Source organism: Acartia tonsa, chromosome 13 (genome assembly GCF_053477335.1).
Source record: "Acartia tonsa isolate MP-2025a chromosome 13, ASM5347733v1, whole genome shotgun sequence".
Taxonomy (NCBI): Eukaryota; Metazoa; Arthropoda; class Copepoda; order Calanoida; family Acartiidae; genus Acartia; species Acartia tonsa.
The window spans coordinates 8,465,988-8,482,760 of NC_137272.1; the positions used below are offsets into that span (position 1 = coordinate 8,465,988).

General features: G+C 31.5%; 1 protein-coding gene across 50 annotated transcripts in view; it reads left to right on the forward strand.

Moving 5' to 3' along the window:
• The window catches only part of tws (protein phosphatase 2 regulatory subunit tws), a 30,968-nt gene extending 16,232 nt beyond the window's left edge, over positions 1-14,736 (forward strand). Inside the window, exons 11-22 of one of the 50 annotated variants that reach the window (XM_080145958.1) lie at positions 19-93; positions 482-545; positions 984-1,053; positions 2,785-2,842; positions 3,729-3,816; positions 9,399-9,491; positions 9,793-9,870; positions 10,672-11,319; positions 11,496-11,656; positions 12,312-12,926; positions 13,153-13,229; positions 13,812-14,736. In XM_080145958.1, the coding sequence (XP_080002084.1) occupies positions 19-93; positions 482-545; positions 984-1,053; positions 2,785-2,842; positions 3,729-3,816; positions 9,399-9,491; positions 9,793-9,852 (508 nt within the window). In that variant the 3' untranslated portion in view covers positions 9,853-9,870; positions 10,672-11,319; positions 11,496-11,656; ... (1 more) ...; positions 13,153-13,229; positions 13,812-14,736. Of the gene's footprint in view, positions 1-18; positions 94-481; positions 546-983; positions 1,054-2,784; positions 2,843-3,728; positions 3,817-9,398; positions 9,492-9,792; positions 9,871-10,671; positions 11,354-11,465; positions 12,045-12,311; positions 12,927-13,152; positions 13,230-13,811 lie in introns of those variants that run through there. The other 49 variants (XM_080145960.1, XM_080145962.1, XM_080145959.1 and 46 more) reach the window with 49 other exon arrangements.
• Positions 14,737-16,773: the final 2,037 nt, after the last annotated feature.

The window sequence follows — 16,773 nt, forward strand, 5'->3', positions numbered from 1 at the left end:
TTGTTATTTTTTCTTCAGATCCTTCTTCTCTGAAATAATTTCCTCGATTTCTGATGTTAAATTCTCCAACTCTGGTCGCTACATGATTTCCAGGTAAGCTTGTTTTGTTTACAGCGGTCTGCGGATACGAATATGAATTATTTTTGCCGTCGAAATATCCAGACCTGTGCATCTAGTATCTAGTATTGGATGGGGTAGGGAAGAGCAGAAATATGGTCTAAAACCATCCTCAGACTTAAATGTTAACTATAATAGCCTTTACCAGTATGGGACAAATGTGAAACTTTTTTTATTGTTTATCAAGCAACCTTATTCAAATAAAAATAATAAAATAGATACCAGTTTTGTTAGCCCGGGCTATAAGCCGCTATAGGCCACTCAAGGCTAACAAAACCTGGCTCATTTTTTATTTTATTTTTTCATTTAATATCCGTGGAAAGCTGTCTATAATGTAATACAATAAATAACTATTAATTTTCAGAGACTACTTATCCGTCAAAGTTTGGGATCTTCATATGGAGACAAGGCCTATTGAAACTTTCACAGTAAGAAACATTTATTTACAGTCGGTTTATTAAGCTACTCTATACATATATTTCATTTCGTCCGTCCGTCAGCCTGTAACGCTAGGGAGAAATGTGATTTTCTCGGCTACTTCTAAAGATATCCTGCTTATTTTATTGTTTGAAGATCTATCTTACCAATGAGCATCAACTTTTTTGGTCCGTTAATCTTTTGGTCATCAACCACCCTTTCCTTTTTAGTGTCACTTGGTCAATATTTCCAATGATTTTTTTGTGCTTTTATTTATGAATATTGTCATCCTTGCATTGTAGACAAAGTCTTATAAACTTACTCAGTAAATTAAATAATAGTTTCATGTATTGATTGATTAACCCTGGCCTATAGGATGGGCATTAAAGGATGGATTAAAGTGATTTACAAGAATACTAAAAAATCCTTATTTTATATATTTTTTTTAGGTTCACGAGTACCTTCGCAGTAAACTCTGTTCTTTGTATGAGAACGATTGTATCTTTGATAAGTTTGAATGTAAGTATTCGCTTGTGTAGCGTAGCTGCTTTGCAATTTGGTTTTGTACTACCGTTGTTTTTAAGTTGTCTCAAACGAATTTATATATAAATTAATTTGGCTTTAGACAGGGATACTAACATTGGACCTCCAATGATGATTTTCAACATAACGGTATTATCCCTTCTGTGTAATTATTTGTTGAAAAGTTTAGACACTACTAGTTTGAAACCAATTTGAATTAATCGAAGTTTTTAAGTCAACGAATAAGATAAAAAGTTGTTTTAAAACTTATGTCCCCTTCCTCATTTTGTTGGGTTTTTGATAAAAAAGTTTTAACCAATCAAAACCAGAATTTATTATATTGTTATTCAGGGGTGTATATTCTACATGGGATCCCCTGCTCAGGGGGGGGGGGGGAATAAAAAATAAGTGATTTGAGGGGAAAAAAATGTAAAAATTAAGAAAACTGAAAACATTTTTTCCATTTCCCCCCCTGGTTGGTATAAAAAAATAATAAAATGTGTGGTAGGAGGGATAAAACAAATAAATTATAGAGTTCTTTAAATATTTTTCCATTTTCGCCCCTACTTAGTGAGAAAAAACTAGGGGGGGAAAAAAATAAAAAATTTTGTAGCAGGGGGAAAAAAAAATCTTGTGCAGAATATACACCCCTGTTGTTATTTGGGTAAGGTTGGGGGGTTGAAAAACAATCCCTATTTCCCTGGTAAAAGGAAAACTGAAGTGTCATCCATATAAACAAATTTATCATAAATATTTTGCCTGAGAAATTGTGTGAAGGAGGGCTGTTAAACTTTTATTTTGAACAAAGTCAGGGAGGTGGAAAATTGTTAATTTTACAGACAACTTGATATCAGGTTGGTAAACAGGTTCAGGATGATGCAGGAGTGTGCATAGGAGCAAAAAAAGGACGATTTTTTGTGAAATTTACAAGAAGGGAGTGGATATTGAACCTTTATTACTCTAGTCCCCAAAGTTTTATATTAACGTTTTTTTATTCGTCGGCTTTACAAGTTGTTATAAGTCTAATATACAAAATAGGGTAATTTTGTGTATTATCATTGGTAATGTACCTAAATTTATCGGCTATTGTCTTATTCTTTTATATCCCTGATAAGTTACAGATATGAAGCTCAAAAGCTTAGAATGTGCCATTTTATTTACACGAAACCCCATTGTAGTAATTTGCTATAAATCCCCATTTGATGATAAATTCAATAAAAGAACCTAAGTTTTTGAGCCAACCGAACTCTACATAAAAGAGTTAGGCCTGAAATAGGTGCATTAGGTATCATTTTACGTGGTATCAGGGTTATGAATAACCCAAAAAAATTTATTACAACTTAAGTTAAAAGCCTTGAAAAATGTGGTCTTGTTATTTGTATTTTTTGTATGTCCCTTTTTTCCAGCAAATATATTGTTGACAATACAATCTCCGTGAGATATATTTTGAAGCATTCATCGCTATGTTGCACTCAATTTAAATTTGTTTTTTGAGATCCCTGTAACGCCAAAGGAAAAACCTTTAAACAAGGTTGTATATTTTCCAGGATTTACCTCCCTCTCCGGCCTTCTCGGGTGGTGGAAAAGACATTCAAAACAAATAATATTCTGTATTTTTAATATATATAAATGGGGGGTGGAGGGAATAAGTATAAGTCAACAAGGTTCGTAAATATAATCCACCACTGCCATTAACTGTTTACTTGGGTACATAATCTATATATTTAGGTTGTTGGAATGGTACAGATTCTGCTATTATGACCGGAAGCTACAATAATTTCTTCAGGTAAATATCATATTATATTCTTCTCCTAAGCTTCTTTACCTATAAATAACATGAGTGCCTACCACTTCATGAGAGTTGTGTGTGAGTTGCCATAGTTTCTTAGAGTTTGGACCTAAGAAGGCAAGGAATAGGACGAGACACTTTTGTATAGCCACTAGGGCCAGTTTATTCTCCAAGTTCAAGTACAATATGACTTTGTCTCATGGTATCTATTCTTTATTACCTCACCCTCGCCGAGTATTGCAGGTGTCCCAAATTAAGTCACCGTAATGAATGATTCTCTCCGCAGAGAAGCTTGGATAAGGCTGTACTGGTATTATGTACGTGACTATTGGGTATCCAAACAACTTAATAATCTCTCTTTTACACAACTAAGGGGGAAGTTGCATTAATGTATTAGGACTGAAAATTCCAGGTTGCCACATGGGGACTTGAACTGACGAGAGTTGTAGTGTAACTTAGTTTCTAGCTTTCTTACTTACTAATTAGGATTCTTGAGTTATAAGACAATGAACGATAAATTGATTTTCATCACTAATAATGCTGAACAAAATTACCGCTATTGTAGATTAAATTATTGGTTGAAAAGTATTGACACTACCTACTAATCAAGCTTTATAAAAGAACCCAAAGTTTTAATCCAACGAATGATAATCACTAATAATGTTTTCTTTTTATTTTAACATGAATTTATCCCACTGATTTTAAATGCCCCCTCCACCCTCTGTAAAATTTCTAAACTCCAGAAATAGAATATTTTTTCTCGTATTCATTCGAATCCGGTGGATAGGAACCGGTTCTCATCCATACGAAAAAACTATGTCTAGCATCGTATTATATCCAGCTTTCTACGAAAAAACTGCGAGAAATAACTATTCTTCTTCAGAATGTTTGACCGCAATTCCCGGAAGGAGGTGACACTGGAGGCCTCGAGGGACGTCGCCAAGCCAAAGACGGTGCTCAAACCTCGCAAGGTAATTTAGTGTTAGCTTTAATATTGCTTCATTCACTAGGTGCTACAAGTGACAAAACAAATCGAAATAGATTATTAAAATCGAAATATAGCTGCAATTTCTAAGATAATGTGATTTTATTAACAATAGGTTGAAAAAATATTTTATAGGTTTAAAATTGTTTTAAGAATAAGCGTTCTCTTATAAAGTGTAAGTCTGAAAAAAGGGCTATATCTCAGGGATAAGACAATAGCCGATTGTTACATATCCTTACTTAAAGTAATTTGGTGTGTTTTATTTAATAAATTTAATGGCAGATGTCCCAATTTAATCTGCAATGAATGTCTGGAATTAATTTGCGCACACGACTGGACTGACCTTGTTTTTATATTTTGTACAATTTAGTGTAAGCATCTAGATAACTAATCCTTTTAGAGACCGTGTGGTCAGCAAATTGTTCCTTTTAGAATCCAAATATCATCAAATGAATATGCACTTGGAGTAATTTTATGTAGCTTAGTCTGAGACTTTTTTATATGTTACTTAAATGACTGATCTTCTACTTTGTTTGCCTCATTTTGGATAACCTTAGCTTTGTTAGGACATGACACAACAATCTTTTAATTTTAAACTTTTGGTGAGAAGTCTTTATGTTATAGCGACTGTTTATTATTGCCAAGGAACTCCCCTTTTTATGCGCTTATGCCTCATTTGGCAGCAGTCAAGAGCTCATTACACCTCGAAAATCTTTAAAGGCGTTGAGATCTTGTCAGTTATCTATAATACAAAGTAGAATGATGTCTGTCCGTCTGTCTGTCCGTCCGTCCGTCTGAAGCTTAAGATCTCGGTAACCACTGAATCGATTGAATTCTACTCTTCAGGGTATATACCTATTGGTCCTGTGGTGGTTTTAAGCTATTTTCTTGGGGGGTGGGACACCCTCAACCCCCCCAAAAACAACAAAAAAAAACATTTTGTTTTATTTGATACTGTTCCAGTCCAGGGCAGTTCCAATTTTTTGTTCCCGAAAATTTTGAAATTGATACTGGGGCAGCTCCAATTTTTTTTTAATAACCTCTTGGGGCAAAGCCCCTAGAGGCTAGGGGCGAAGCCGCTAGTTTTTTAAACAGAACTAGTCATCTATTTTAAGTTTTCTATTGAATCTGCCCCCTTCATAGTTGTAACGAAGTTTGTGATAACCTTACAGAATTCCAAATTAGATTTTTATAAGCAGACAAAATTCATACCATCATCCTTTTCTTGCAATATTTACTTCTTTTTAGCCCCCCTCCCCCCTCTTCGTGAACGACTTTCTGGTGCTTTTCCTCAAAGTCCCTAACGCGCACAGAAATCCCTTTACCCTACCTAACCAAGTTAAAACCAAAGCAAATAAAAACTACTTTCTTTCCATTATTTTCAATTTATTTTAAAGTATGATAGAGGGGTTTTGTGCTTGACTAAGCATTTGAAGGGATACCACCGACTTACTTTAAAAAAAAAACTCCTTAGCCATCTTAAAAAGTATTTGTGTATTTTGATTTTATTTGTTTGATATCGAAATCTTTTAAATATAATATTGTTTGAGTTGTGTTAAGGTTATACTTGTCATTTTAAGAGCTTATTGATTCTGTGGTAACCGCCTCGGTTTAATGGCTGTTACCCAAGTTCAAATGACTACGGCAGTGCGGACAGACGTGGACACGTACAATTATAGAGAAGCTGGGCTTCTCTAGCTATCACCAAATAACAAACAGAATCTATTTCAGATGTTACTTTATTCAGAGTCTAAAGGTTACTAAAGATATACAATATAATATAAATGCACATGGATTAGGAATAGAGATAGTCAAAGGTAAATTATAATAGTTAAACATAGATAATTGCAATGGTTAGGTAGATGGCTATCCCTGTCCGGGGGAGGCAAGATAGCCCATGGAACAGCAAAATAGGTAGATAAGAATAGAGGGGTTGAGTGGTAGGTCTGGGTACTAAAAGGGAAGGTTTGATGATTACTGTGACAACAATAGTCTGTGTGGGTGGTGAATCTATCTGGTGAAAGAAGGCTTAGAACCCCTATCCTCAGGGCTGAGGTGGTGCTGATAACTTGGTGGTTGAAGGGGAAGGTTCCGGTGCTTAAGAAGGGGGAGGGAGGGGTCACACCCCTCCCTCCACTTGCAGGACAACTGAGAGATGAAATCAGTACCAGTATCTTGCATATTTGCAGGTGGCTTTACAATTGTAGAATAACAGGATTAGCTGGGTGCATAGCATCACTATAATATCTTGGTTTCCGTCGAGCATACCACAATTCCTTTGTTTTAATTGTTGTCTTAAATGGCTAATGATTTAAATAAACTAGTCAATTAGAACAGTTGTATAGACTTTCTATACTAGTCAATTAGAACAGTTGTAAGGACTTGCCTTGTCTGTATAACTAGCAGCTATGCCTCTAGGGCACTTGAGGGGGGTGGGTGGTTTAGTTTTTTAAAGTAAAAATTGGCGATTTCTGTAGAGAGGGTAGTGGTACTCTTTCTTAAGTTATATACCTTCAAAGTACCTATGAAAGGCTACACTACACTGTAAAGGAGAACCGTATCGGTCGATACAGAAAGAGAGGAATCCTGTTACATTTATTTAAAGACAGTATAATTTTCTTTGGTAGAAAAAACTTACATGTACACACTACACACACAAACACACTGCCATAGAATTCATGATTACCATTCATTGTAACCCAATTTTACATAAAATCCAATTTTACTTCAACTTTAGACAAGATCTAAGGAAAATAACATTTTTATTTTATCTGATGTCTAGATTTACATTTGGCAATAGATTTAGGAAGCCTAGATCTCCAATCTCTTTAATTGTTCCAATAGGAACCATAAAATTATTCTAAAATAAAAATCTTGTGTGACTAATTATAAGTTAGACGTATTTTTGTGTCTAGTTGATCATCTAGGGTAATACATCTATTGGTTTGACCTTAGTACAAGACCAGGAATTAGGTAAGCTGATACTTTAGTGAAGTTGTTATTCATGGTAAAAATAAGGACCTTTATATTACTTCTAGAAGACTTTTCTTAATATATGTTTATCATTCAAGGCACTTTAATTTCTACTAGAGACAAGGCCCATGCATCTAAGGCATGCAGAAAGAGGAGACAATGGGCAGTTTTTTTCCCTATAGTTTTACAATAACGTTTTTTATTCGTTGGCCTAACATCTTTGAGGACTTTAAATGAATTTTGACTGATTTATTTTTATTAAATTGAGTGTCCATACGTTTCAACTAATCCACAGAAAGGGTAATCTTGTGTTTTAACATTTGGGATGTACATCAATTTGTCGGCTATTGTCTTATCCCTTTAGATCTCTGCATCCAGGGACTCTATTCGAAGGGTTAGAGAGGTAACAGAAATATAGCCTAAAACAATCCCGGGACCTTTGTAAACCTTTCCTAAAATGAAGAACTCAATCGGTTCAGTAGTTATTAAAATAATATACTTTCTATAAAGGTGTAAAACAATAGATTTTTCTTTGGAGAGAGGGGGGGTTATTTCATGTCCATTCTCCTATCCCTGAACCTAGAAAGTAGTTTAATATTCTGGACAGAAACCTTTTTACTTTTAGCATCCTCTCTGTATTAACAGTTTTATTTGTCTATACTTCAGAAAGTCAATGCTCGATAGAAACCAGGAATATTGGACATAGGTACCCAAAGTTTGTAACCTTTTAAGCTCAAAAATTTTGGGTACTTTTATTTATTTATTCTTTAGAATTCAATGCTCTATAAAAATCAGGAATATACGGATGGAAAATTCTGGCAGTTAGGGGGAGAAAAGGAATGTGAATTACACTAGTACCCAAACATTTATGCCCATACTATCACATTTGTTGGCTCAAAAAACATGGGTATTTTTATTGAATTCTGAATGGTTGGTTCATAACTATATAAGTGTCCAAACTTTTCAACCAACAATTTTATATACAGAAAGGTTTATTTTTTCAATTAATTGTGCATTGCCTTATCCCCTTTAGATCCCTGATACTTAAGCAGTTAATGCTGGATAGAAATCAGAGATATGGGGATGGAAAATTTTAGGATATATAATATTAATACCCTAAATTTTCTTGTTTTAAAATCAAGTTTTTTTTGAGTATTTGAAAGTTTGTCAAATTAAAAAAATTATCTAGGTACCTATTGTTTTTAAAAATAAAGAATAACACGTTGGTGGATAAATGTTATGGAAACAAAATGGGGAAAAAGAGGGATTCGATCATTAATTTAGGCATACAAATATCATCCTATCGATTTCAATCTTTGCATTGTGATTCCTTCAGGGGTGTATATTCTGTACAAGATTTTTTTCCCCCTGCTACAAAAAATCCATCCCCCCCCCCCACCCCATGTTTTTTCCTCACCAAGTAGGGGGGAAAATGGAAAAATATTTAAAGAACTCTATATTTTATTTATTTTATCCCTCCTACCACACATTTTTTTAGTTTTTTTTTCACCAAGGAAAGGGGAGAAATGGAAAAAATGTTTTTTCCCTCCAACCACTTATTTTTTATTATCACCCCCCCCCCCCACCCCCCGAAGCAGAGGATCCCATGTAGAATATACACCCCTGGATCCTTTTTAACAGTTGAGTACAATTTATAAAGTGTAGCAACTCTGAAATCGTTATCAAAAGGCGTTATACAATTCTAATTTGCAGATACTTTGACATAAAAGTTTTATGAGATGTGGTTTTCCTATTATAACATTAAATGGTGATTTCTAGTAAGATTAGCAAGTTTTAAACAGTGATATGTATGTTTCAGCATATTTAGAGTTAGTACACTTATTTTATTTTTATCATCTTTTTCTCTATTCTTTGACAATGCCTAGGTGTAGTGAAAGCAAACAAGAAAAGTTTCTTTAGACTTTTTAGACACTTTACTTTTTTGTTTGACACTTTCAAGTGTTTAACTAAGTTTCCGCCAGTAAACTCGTTTTCCATAAACTTGACATTGTTTTATCCAGAACCAAAATTTTCAATATCAGCGAAGGCCTTTTTTTCCAAGAAAACTAAAAAAATAATATCTACCTAGAATTTAAATTAGTGAAAATAAAGTATAGAAGTAATATTAAATATTGGAATTTTTTTTTTTTTGAATCCTTAGTTTGACTAATATAGGAAAATAGTGAAGGATCAATTTAACCACATTATACTTAAGCATATATTGTTGTTGATAAAAGTTTAAAATTATAAAAAAAAACAGAGTTTCATTATTAAATGTTCTTAAAATTTGATTTACATGAAGTCTGTAAAGTTCAATCCTAGAGTACAAGTTGCTTCCCCTTGGACACTTGTCGGAAGGGGGAGGGTTTACCCGACCCTCAACTTTCGATTATTTATTATTATTTTTGATAAGAAAAAGTAAAAAATCTGATTTTACATTTTTACGTGAGATTTTGTTCTCAGAAAAAAGATATAATTCTTTACTGGAAGTATATAAAAACTTCACTGTAGAGGAGAACCAAATCGGTTTATTGGTTAGCGAGATCATTCGCTACCTTTTATAATTAAAGGATTTAAGAACTTTTATTTTTGCAGGTATGCTCTGGAGGAAAACGCAAGAAGGATGAAATCGGGGTGGACTGTCTCGACTTTAATAAGAAGATACTTCATACTGCCTGGCACCCTCAGGTAAACACAACAAAAACAAAATGGCGGACAACAAAACATAATGGTGGACAACTAAAATGAAATGGCGGAAGTTTTGGCGCCAAGTGTGTGAAACATAATTGTGTGTATGTTTAAAATTGGTATGATTTTCCTCAAAGTGATTGTTTATCATTTAACCCCATCCACTTATTTTTTTTATAATAATATTAAAATAAGGATTGGAATTGTTTTCAATGTCAAGTATCCTACATAACATAACCTGCAATACATTTTATAGAAAATTATTGTAAAACTGAAACTTAAACAAAAATATTTTATTTAGGAAAATATCATCGCAGTTGCCGCGACAAACAACCTCTTCCTATTTCAAGAGAAATATTAAATCTCCACAACTTTAAAGGTAAATCATAAAACTTGCGAATGTAAGATTAAAGAAAGCTAAGCTTTAAAAAAATGATTTTCATGTTAAAAAGCAGTATTTTAAAATGCTTTTTTTTTAAAGAAAAAGTCATGTGGCATGTAACTTTTTCCTCTCGTCATTTGTTTGACCCTAGGAACCTCGAAAAATAATGGCCCTTACATAATTTCATGTCTTCAGCTATTTTTCATCAGATTTAATTTAAATTATTCTTTTCGTCTATAATCATTTTAAAACAAGTTCCATATTTCTATTTACCGGGATCTAATTCTGTCAATGTCTGTCTGAGCTTTACTTCAGGGGTATATATTCTGCACAAGATTCATTTTTCCCCTGCTGCAAATTTTTATTTTTTCCCCTCCTGGTTTTTTTTTCAATCATGGAAGGAGGAAAAATCAAAAAAATTTCAGAACTCTTTATTCTATTTAAAATCCCCCTTCCCACACATTATTTTTGTTTTTTCATCTGGGAGGGGAGGAAAAATGGGGGGGGGGGGAAATGATTTCATTTCTCATTTTTTCCCCAAACAACATATTTTTTTTATCCCCAATTTAGCAGGGTCAATTTTGCAGAATATACACCCCTGCTTTACTTTGAAATTAGATTTTCAATTTTTCCCGCCGAAATTGTTATCCATGAGAGACAGAGTATAAGAATAATAAATGATTGATGAAAGATATCGGGGGGGGGGGGGGGGGTGTCATTAGTTAAAAACAAAATATTTTTTACTGAGGCTATCCTAACATTAATTGCAAAGAAAAACTAATTTAAACTTTTTTTTAGAGTAGAAGTTGAATTGAAGAAGAAACTTTCACAAATAAACAAACAAATCTCAACCACTAGAGATCACAAAACTATAATAACATTAAAATCTTGTCAGTAAAATAATTTAAAAATGTGTTTAAGGGTTAGCAAATTATGGGCTCTTAAAATCGCTGCTTTCAAAAATGTGATTTTAATATTCCAATCCTGATAAAGGTGGTTTGCAGTTTGTTGCTGGCTACAGCAGTTACTTGGATCCTGCCAGGTGCGTCCTGCTGGCTCCAGTGGCTAATGGATCCAGGTGTGGCCGCTTCAAAACTAAAAAATCATCCAAGTTCCTGTAATGTTGCAAAAAAAATCCAACATGCAAGACACAAAAATTACCATCAACAATGTTTAAGCTGACAAAAAATATCCAATATTAATTTTAGTGTGAAAAAAAAATATTAAACAGAACTTTTTTTTGTGAATTCAAATGCATTATTTTATCTACCAACACCGCGTGGCATACTAATAATAATTTCAATAATGTTTGTCAATGTCTCCCAGTGGGATTCTAAAATTATGTTAAAATAAACTACAAGTGTCCTATGTAAACAAAGGTTGTTATTGAAGATTAGCATAATTTTAGATCTTTTTGGGGACTTTATAATCATGAATAAACCTCCGGTCTCTTTATAAATCTTGACTTAAAATCTTTTTAGTTATTATTTCTTTAAAAATTAGATAAAAGATTACATATGTAGAAGTTTATATCTCTTAATAGCTTAAATGTTAAATTAAAAGCGTATTTTATGTACTTCAAAAAAAAAAAGATTATAAGTTAAGATTAAAAGTCTTTAAAGTTCAAAGCTTAGTAAAAAAATGTTAAAATGAAGCCGCTCTGGTAAGTTAAGACTAGAGAAATCATTTATTGAGTCGTGAAAAATTCGGACAGAAACCTGTGACACGTTACAAGTATTATAATCATCATAATTTCAATGCTATTATCATTATTCATTATTAGGTAGGGTTCTTCACAATCACAATATTTTAGGCTTTAAACTTGGGTTTTTTAAATTATTATTTGAATTACCCTGACAAGGCTTTGTGTTGTGCTTAGTGAAGAACCCTATCCTGCTTCTAAATGATCTGTAAAGTTTTACTAAATGCAACTCTTATTACTGAATTCTCTGAATAATAATAATAATGGTTGCTGTGGCTCACAGAAGAGCCCAGCTCCATCATTTAGCTGCCTGCTAAAGCAACACCCGCCATTTTTATAGCATTTTATTTAAATATTATCTACAAATTAAGTTTTATTCACTTTTTAATAGAGAAAATAAATCCAGTTTTTTTAATTTATGAAATAATTTAAGTATTTTTTTAATTACATTAGCTGATCATTTTTATAGGTATTTTCATTTAATGAGTATTTTTCAAGCTTTTATTCTTTTCTGATACATTTTAGTTACCTATTTAATTTAATCTTTTATTAATATTTAAGTTTATATATTTTGTATTTTATTATAAAAAAAGAAGGTTACAATTAAATGAAACAGAATTTTATAATTTTTAAATTAAATGTTTATTTATTAGTATTTTATTATAATTAACACTAACAAAAAGACTTAATTTATAATTGAATAAGAATGTTTTATTTTAACTAAAAAATGTTTCAGTGTTTTATATAATTCTAATTATGAAGGAATAAGAGACTTTATTTTGTAAGGAATTAAAGTGAGCTTATGTATTTTTTTATTTTTCACCACTATGTAAAACAATATCACAAAAAATCTATTTATAATTTACCCTAAAAAATTATTTGGTTTTAAGGGAGAGAAATAATTTAGGCATTTTTTGAGGAAAACAAGTTTTCTGAAAAAGGTACCTATTAATTTTGTTTTTAAGAAGAACAATTTTATTACTTTGCTTTCAAAATATGCTACAAATATTTGGGTTAAAAGTCAGTGAGGAATGGGATAAAATTACACTGGTACCCAAAGTTTTATATATTAATACACTCTACAAAACTTTGGGTACTTTTTATAAAATCTAAATTGGTTGTTACTTACTTTCAACCTAAAATTTTTTTTATCTACAAAAGGTGTAATTTTGTGATGAACCTCAATTTATCGTTAATTGTCTTATCCCTACAAGATGCCTATATATCTCTATTTCCCTGAAACCTTTACTTGATTGGAAATCGGTTGTGATTTATTAAATTATTCTCGAGTCTTCCCCCCCTACAAATAATAAAAACTGACAGGGAAGTGATGGAACAGCCAAGTATATCTGTAGGAGACTTTTTATGGATGAGATTTGGTCAGTTTCACCACTTTATAATGTTCGATTTTGTACTTTTTCAAAACGAGCCAAATAGTCGAATACATCTTAAGTTTAATCTCATGCTTTTTCCGGTAAAAAAAAGCTTAAAACAATCCAGTAACCAAGCTTCGTAAAGATCAATTATTAAAAGCTCTTAATTAAAATCTCATTCGTGAATGGTTCCCCTTTCAACAGACAATGCCCGGCTGATGGATTCAACAAAATTGTGATTTTTTATATATCATTTTCTCATATTTCTTAACCTAATCTCAGTAATTTTCATTTCATTATTCATGATTTACCTTTTCTCATAAATTAAGGGAGGGGGGAGTTATGTTATAACCTCGTAACCATTAATTTCCAACTTCTTTGTAATTTAATGGGATTGTTGCAAGAAATGTATTTCAGAAACGTGATTTCAACCATAAGTAACGAGTTTACCATCAAACATATAATTTTGTATCACAACAAAAACAAACAATGAGATATCACTAATTTAGTTGTTATGCCGTTTTTGTGAAAATAAGCTAGCTGTATAAATTGTATATATTACAAGAATACGATTTTCAAGTCTTTGTATTTTTGAAACTACATGGTAGAAAATTGAAATTCTTTCAAATACATGCCCTGTAAATATAGTCTAAAACATTGAACAGGAAAAAATATGCAGTTCACTAAATTCAAATTTAAATGCATTTCGTGCAACTACCCATTTGATTACTAAGATTCTTGGCGAATTTTTGTATACTATATCTTTACATTGTTCCCCCTTTTCCTTTCTCTTTACTTTATTCAGTTAAATAAAAAAAATATTTTATTTCTTTTAATAATATTAAAATTCTACTTTATACTAGATTAGGTTAACCAAACAAAAACAAAAAATAACAAAAAAGTGGTGTTAAATATTGTAAACTAAAAATCGTGTGATTAATGTCGAAATTCTCGGTTTAAAAAAATGTGTTTTTTTAGTTTTATTTTCTCTATTATTAATATTTTATAATAATACAAAAATATAAGGGGATTTTAATTTGATGTTTTCAGAATATTTTTTCAATCCCCCAAAGTAGTAAGCCTTATTTCTTTTCACCTTAATGTTATAGGTATTTAATTGGTGAAATTGTTTTATTCATGAAAAAATCTATGTAATCTTAACTGGTGAGTTAAAAAATCTGAACAAATGTTTATATAGAATGGTTTATTATTTATAAATTATGTAATAATTATAATCTCTCCGCGCCACTAATACAGTGTGTTCCTTCACAGTTTATTAATTAATCTATGTTGTTTTATTAAAATGTAATTTTTTATTTAATAAGAAAGTAAATATCATAATTATTGTTATAATCGTTAATGTTAGATTCAATTTTAACTACTAAAAATACTCCCTGTTGTAAAAGAATAGCTTTTTATACGCCCCTAAAGATTTTAAGTTAAAAGATTCCTACAACATTGAAAGAAAAATCCTCTAAAATGAATTTTAAAAATCTTTAAAATATTTTTTTATCATAAATTCTAAAACTTGGTTTGGATTAATATTATCAAAAAAGAATCATACATATAGTAAAGAATCACTCTTTATGTAAAGCACACAAAAAATGTCTAAATTGCTCATTTTCACTTCCCCGCGCGTCAGATGGTATGTTTATATAGTTTGATATTATTAATCTATCCCTCTTCTCCTTCCCTTGTTTTTTTTTTGTCTCGCTTCCTGCTCAATTTTAGTTCAGCCTTGGGGGAAAACGTAAAATGATTTATTGAAAAATACATATTTTTACTCAATGTTTTTTTTCGTTTTTTTTAAAGCGAAGCTTTTCTGTAATTTTGGTCGGTCCGTAACGGTTAGCTCTTTTAGTTAGTTTTTAGTCATGTTAGAATTGTCCTATCGATTTCAAACTTTGCATTGTGATTTCTGTATTATATAGAGACGATTTAGAAAGCGTAGCAACTCTATATTTATTACGAATGTCCGTACGTTTTAAACATGTTAATTTTAACTTTTTAACAACAAATTTTTATGCATTATAATTATCCGATTGATCTGATTTTTGGAATACTGATTCCTATGACAACAAAGTACAATGTAAGCGAATTATCTCTATAATCCAGTACTAAAAATGTTAGCATGTCCTTAAACATTATCCTGCATTTACGCAGTTTTTCAACAAATTTACTTACAATTTTGTTTCGAATTTTATACATTTATATCATGATTAATCAGGTCGGACACTAAACAAGTGTTAATGTTCATTTGTCCTACCGTTTCAGAGCTTCGCTTTTTTGGATGTTGTCATCCTTGTATTTTTAACAAAGCTTTTCCACAATAAGAGTATGTTCCGCCGCAAAGGATGGTAACAAGTTGCAAGTGATTTTTAGTAGCGAAGCTACCAATTACCCTAAAATTGAAGACTTCAGCTTTAAAAACAAAAAAGTTGTAGCTATAGGCATTTTAAAATGACATTTTAGGTATATGAAAATTTTGGAAGTTTTTAATTGCTCGTTATAGAAATTTCTAAATAAAATTCGGTCGCCTAGCAACAAAATTACAAGCTTATTTTCAACATCAAGTTAGGTTGCCTGTAACTGAAGACATTTTAAAAAACGAAGCTTTTCTATAATTAGGATAGGTCCGTCCGTAAGTCTGGAACTGATAGCTTTTTTCGTAAATTTAGGCATGTTCTAATTGTTCTATCGATTTCAAACTTTGCATGCTGATTCCTTTAGTAGTTCGGTACGACTTAAAAAGCGTAGCAACTTTATAATCATTACCAGAATGTCCCTACGTCCATTTTAAACATGTTGATTAATTTTACTTTTTTAACAACAAATTTTTATTTGATCTAATTATCCGATTGATCTGATTTTTGGTATATTGATTCCTGGGAACACAAAGTATTATGTTAAAGCGAAGCAACTCTATAATCAAGTCCTAAAAATGTAAGTATGTCCATAATTATTATCCTGTATCAAGCAGTTTAACAACAAATTTATTTACAATTTTGCTTTGACTCTTATACTTTTATATTCTGATTATTCAGTTTAGACACTATACAAGTGTTAATGTCCGTTTGTCCTACCGTTTCAGTGCTTCGCTTTTATGGATGTTGTCATCCTTGTTTCATGAAATTTTGACTATAGAAGGGGTGTTTTTATTGTATAAATGTAATCAGTTACTGGCAACCTAACTCAAGGCCAAAAATAAGCTTATAGTTTTGTTTCTAGGTGATGTAATTTAATATTGAAGTTTCTATCACAAGCAATGGGAAACTTACAAAGAACGTGTCCTAACTTTTGTGATTTTTTTAACCCATTCGTGACGAGCTCCCAAAGTTCAAAGTTTTGATTCCACAGGGTTCAACAAAATAGACTTTTTCAATAATTACGCAACAAAATTAAATAAGTAAGGTGTCAAATTAAAGATCCTACTAGTCTTGTTCATAATGGCAATTTTCTTCTTTTTTTTGTTGCGTTTTAGTAACTTAAAATTACAAACTTAATTTCAGAATAAGAGGTCTATAAAAAAATGATTGCATATCAAAATTCTATGGATCATTTTACATATACTACTTACTAAAAGCACCAACTAGCTATTTTTTACTTAATCACAAAAGTTAGGACACGTTCTTTTCATATTCTAAAATTCCTATAACTTTTTTTATTATTGCTGAAGGATTAAAATTTGGGGTATTGGGTTTACTTGAGGCAATTTTCCAGAATTTAAAGCAGTGTATTTTTTGCAGTCTTTCTTTGAGTTCTGACAAGTCATCAGAATTGTTTTATATTGTATGAGAAAATTTTGTATACTATAACAAGAGGCTT